The 2,917-nt window shown below is 40.5% G+C and overlaps 1 protein-coding gene across 1 annotated transcript; it reads left to right on the plus strand.

Annotated features, from left to right (window-relative positions):
- The first annotated feature begins 1,092 nt into the window (after positions 1-1,092).
- On the plus strand, positions 1,093-2,204 carry LOC137716995 (uncharacterized). The gene is made up of 2 exons (XM_068456321.1): positions 1,093-1,686; positions 2,187-2,204. The coding sequence occupies exons 1-2, from the start codon at positions 1,093-1,095 to the stop codon at positions 2,202-2,204; spliced, it is 612 nt and encodes a 203-aa protein (XP_068312422.1).
- The last annotated feature ends 713 nt before the right edge of the window (positions 2,205-2,917 follow it).

Genomic DNA, 2,917 nt, shown 5'->3' on the forward strand with positions numbered 1-2,917 from the left:
TGCCCACAAAGCAAAAGTCTTCTGCATGAGCAAAGTTTTCAATGCCCATGCAAAGTGAAATTGGAAAGTGAATTGTAATGTCAGAGGATACGTTTTAAATTTCAGGATGCATTAACTGCATCAGTTTGGAGACGCTCTATAAATAAAGCACTCCGCATGTTTGTAAGTTACAAGAAAATAAGAAGAAGAAAGAAAACTAGAGAAAAATATCAGTAACATCATCTATTCCTCTGCCTTTTATTTGTTATCTGCCTGTGCTATAATTTTAGTGTGGCATTTTACATCTACCTTGCACCTACCACTTAAAAGGTTATCTCTCAAACTTTAATCCTTTTATAACACGTTATCAGCACGAGTCTCTATATATAATTATTCTCTCATCTCTCTTCGCCGAACGAACGAAAGAAAGAAAAAAATGTTTCCTTTAAGGTTTTTACTGTTCATCTTCTTCCTCTGCCTCAACTGCGCCGTGTACCCTCGTGATGAATTGTTTGCTCCATGTCTGCTCTTAGTCCTCCAACTAACGGTTACATACATCTTCGATTACTTGTTTGGTGTAGAGATTGATTACTAACCCAGTATTTATTTATGTTAATTCTACTGCAATCCAAGATGGTGCGGTACAATCGCCCATCTTGAACTGCAAATTTATTCTTACTGCGATCCAAGACGGTGCAGTATCATCGCCTATCTTGGACTGCAGATTTAATTTTACTGCAATTTTTAGGTGGAGCGGTATAATCGCACACCCTACCCTGCATATTTGAATTTACCTGCTGTTTAATTTCATTGCAATTTTATGTGGTGCGGTATAATCGCCCACGCTGCTCTGCATATTTAATTTTCCTGTTACTTGAGTGGTGCGGAATAATCGCCCATTCTATATTACATTATTTCAATGAGAATGGTGCGGTACGATCGCCCTTCTCATTCATCCTGAAAATCTCGAGCCAGAAGTTTCGAGTGCTTATCATTTTGGCCTGAAGATCAAAATGAAAAATTTGTAAGAACCAGAAGTTCTAACATCATATTCCTCCAGGAATACATATTATTGCAAGTTCTTACACATCTCATTTTCTTTCAGAAAAGAAAATGGCGAACTTGGCGAAGCTTGAATTTGCTGCCCTGGATATTACCGGGAAGAATTACCTGACCTGGGTATTGGATACCAAGATCCATTTGGAAGCAGGGAATCTTGGAGATACCATCAGGGAAGAGAGCAACTCATCCTCTCAAGATCGGGCAAAGGCCATGATTTTCATTTGCCGCCATCTTGATGAGGCGCTAAAAAGCGAGTACTTAACGGTTGAAGATCCGTTAACTCTCTGGAATGCCTTGAGAAATAGATACAATCACCAGACAACGGTGATTCTTCCAAGGGCCCGCTATGAGTGGACTCATCTGAGGATTCAAGACTTCAAGTCAGTGGCAGAATACAATTCTGCATTGTTCAGAATTACCTCTCAGATGAAGCTCTGTGGGGATATTATTACTGAAGAGCATATGCTGGAAAAGACTCTCAGCACATTTCATGCCTCCAACGTGCTCCTGCAGCAGCAGTATAGAGCGCGAGGCTACACTGAGTACAACCAGCTGATATCTGTGCTCTTAGTAGCTGAACAGAATGATGAGCTCCTGATGAAAAACCATCATTCCCGACCTACTGGATCTGCACCATTCCCAGAAGTGAATGCTGCTTCCCTCGAAGTGAACGCCACATCCTCTGGTGATGATAATCATAAACGAGGACGTGGCCACAAGCGAGGTCGATGGAATAGGAAAGGCAAGAACCATGGAGTTCAGTTTCACAACCAGGTTCCGAGGCATAATTTAGGCCCGAGCTTCAAAAATGTGAATCGCCACAAAGGCAAAGCTCATATGAACCATGCTCCTAGAAACTCTGAAGGAGCTTGCCATAGGTGTGGTGGCAATGGGCATTGGGCGCGTACTTGTCGTACCCCAAAACATCTAGTGGATCTGTATCAAGCCTCCCTCAAGGAGAAGGGTGTCGAGACCAACTTTCTCGACCAGGCTAGACCAATGGATATACCTGATCCAGTGTTCGACTTATCAGGGCAGTTGAACACAACTCATCTAGATGTTTCAGACTATATTGTGGAAAGGGGAAATGAAGTATATCGGTCTGATTGAATCATTAATGTACTTTTATTATGCTGAACTTGTAGTATTTTCAGATTCAATAAAAGTGGCATGTAAATTTTCTTGTTATAACTTGTTTTTCTCTTACTCAGAGAGCATGGATAAAAATTGTGGTTATTCTCAAAACATGAGAAATGGCGGAGATATTTGTCTTACAGACAGTGCAACCACACATACAATACTTCGTGATCGAAAGTATTTCTCAAGCTTAATACCTACAAGAGTAGGGGTAACAACAATATCAGGACCTTCAGATGTAATTCAAGGTTCAGGACAAGCCCAGATTATGTTACCAAATGGAACAATATTGTCCATACATAATGCATTGTATGCTACTCGATCTACTCGAAATTTGTTGAGTTTCAAAGACATACGTCTAAATGGATACCACATTGAAACAAAAAGTGCAGAAAATGTGGAGTATCTATGCATTACCTCCAATGATACCCAGAAGCGTATATTGGAGAAGTTGCATGGTATGTCGAGTGGATTATATTATACATACATAAGGACAATTGAATCACATACTGTCATGAACCAGAAGTTCATTGATTCAAAGGTTTACATGTTTTGGCATGACCGTCTGGGTCATCCAGGATCTACCATGATGCGTAGGATCATTACCAACTCTAATGGACATCCATTAGTGAGCAGACACATTGCTGCCTTAAATGATAACCCTTGCAAAGCTTGTTCTCAAGGGAAGTTGGTAATTAGACCATCTCAACTAAAGGTTGATGCTGAATCCCCATCATTT

The sequence above is a fragment of the Pyrus communis genome, chromosome 15 (genome assembly GCF_963583255.1).
Source record: "Pyrus communis chromosome 15, drPyrComm1.1, whole genome shotgun sequence".
Taxonomy (NCBI): domain Eukaryota; kingdom Viridiplantae; phylum Streptophyta; class Magnoliopsida; order Rosales; family Rosaceae; genus Pyrus; species Pyrus communis.

What these genes read in the sequence shown, in the direction of transcription:
- LOC137716995 (XM_068456321.1), top strand. Translation starts at nt 1,093, where the DNA reads ATGGCGAACTTGGCGAAGCTTGAATTTGCTGCCCTGGATATTACCGGG.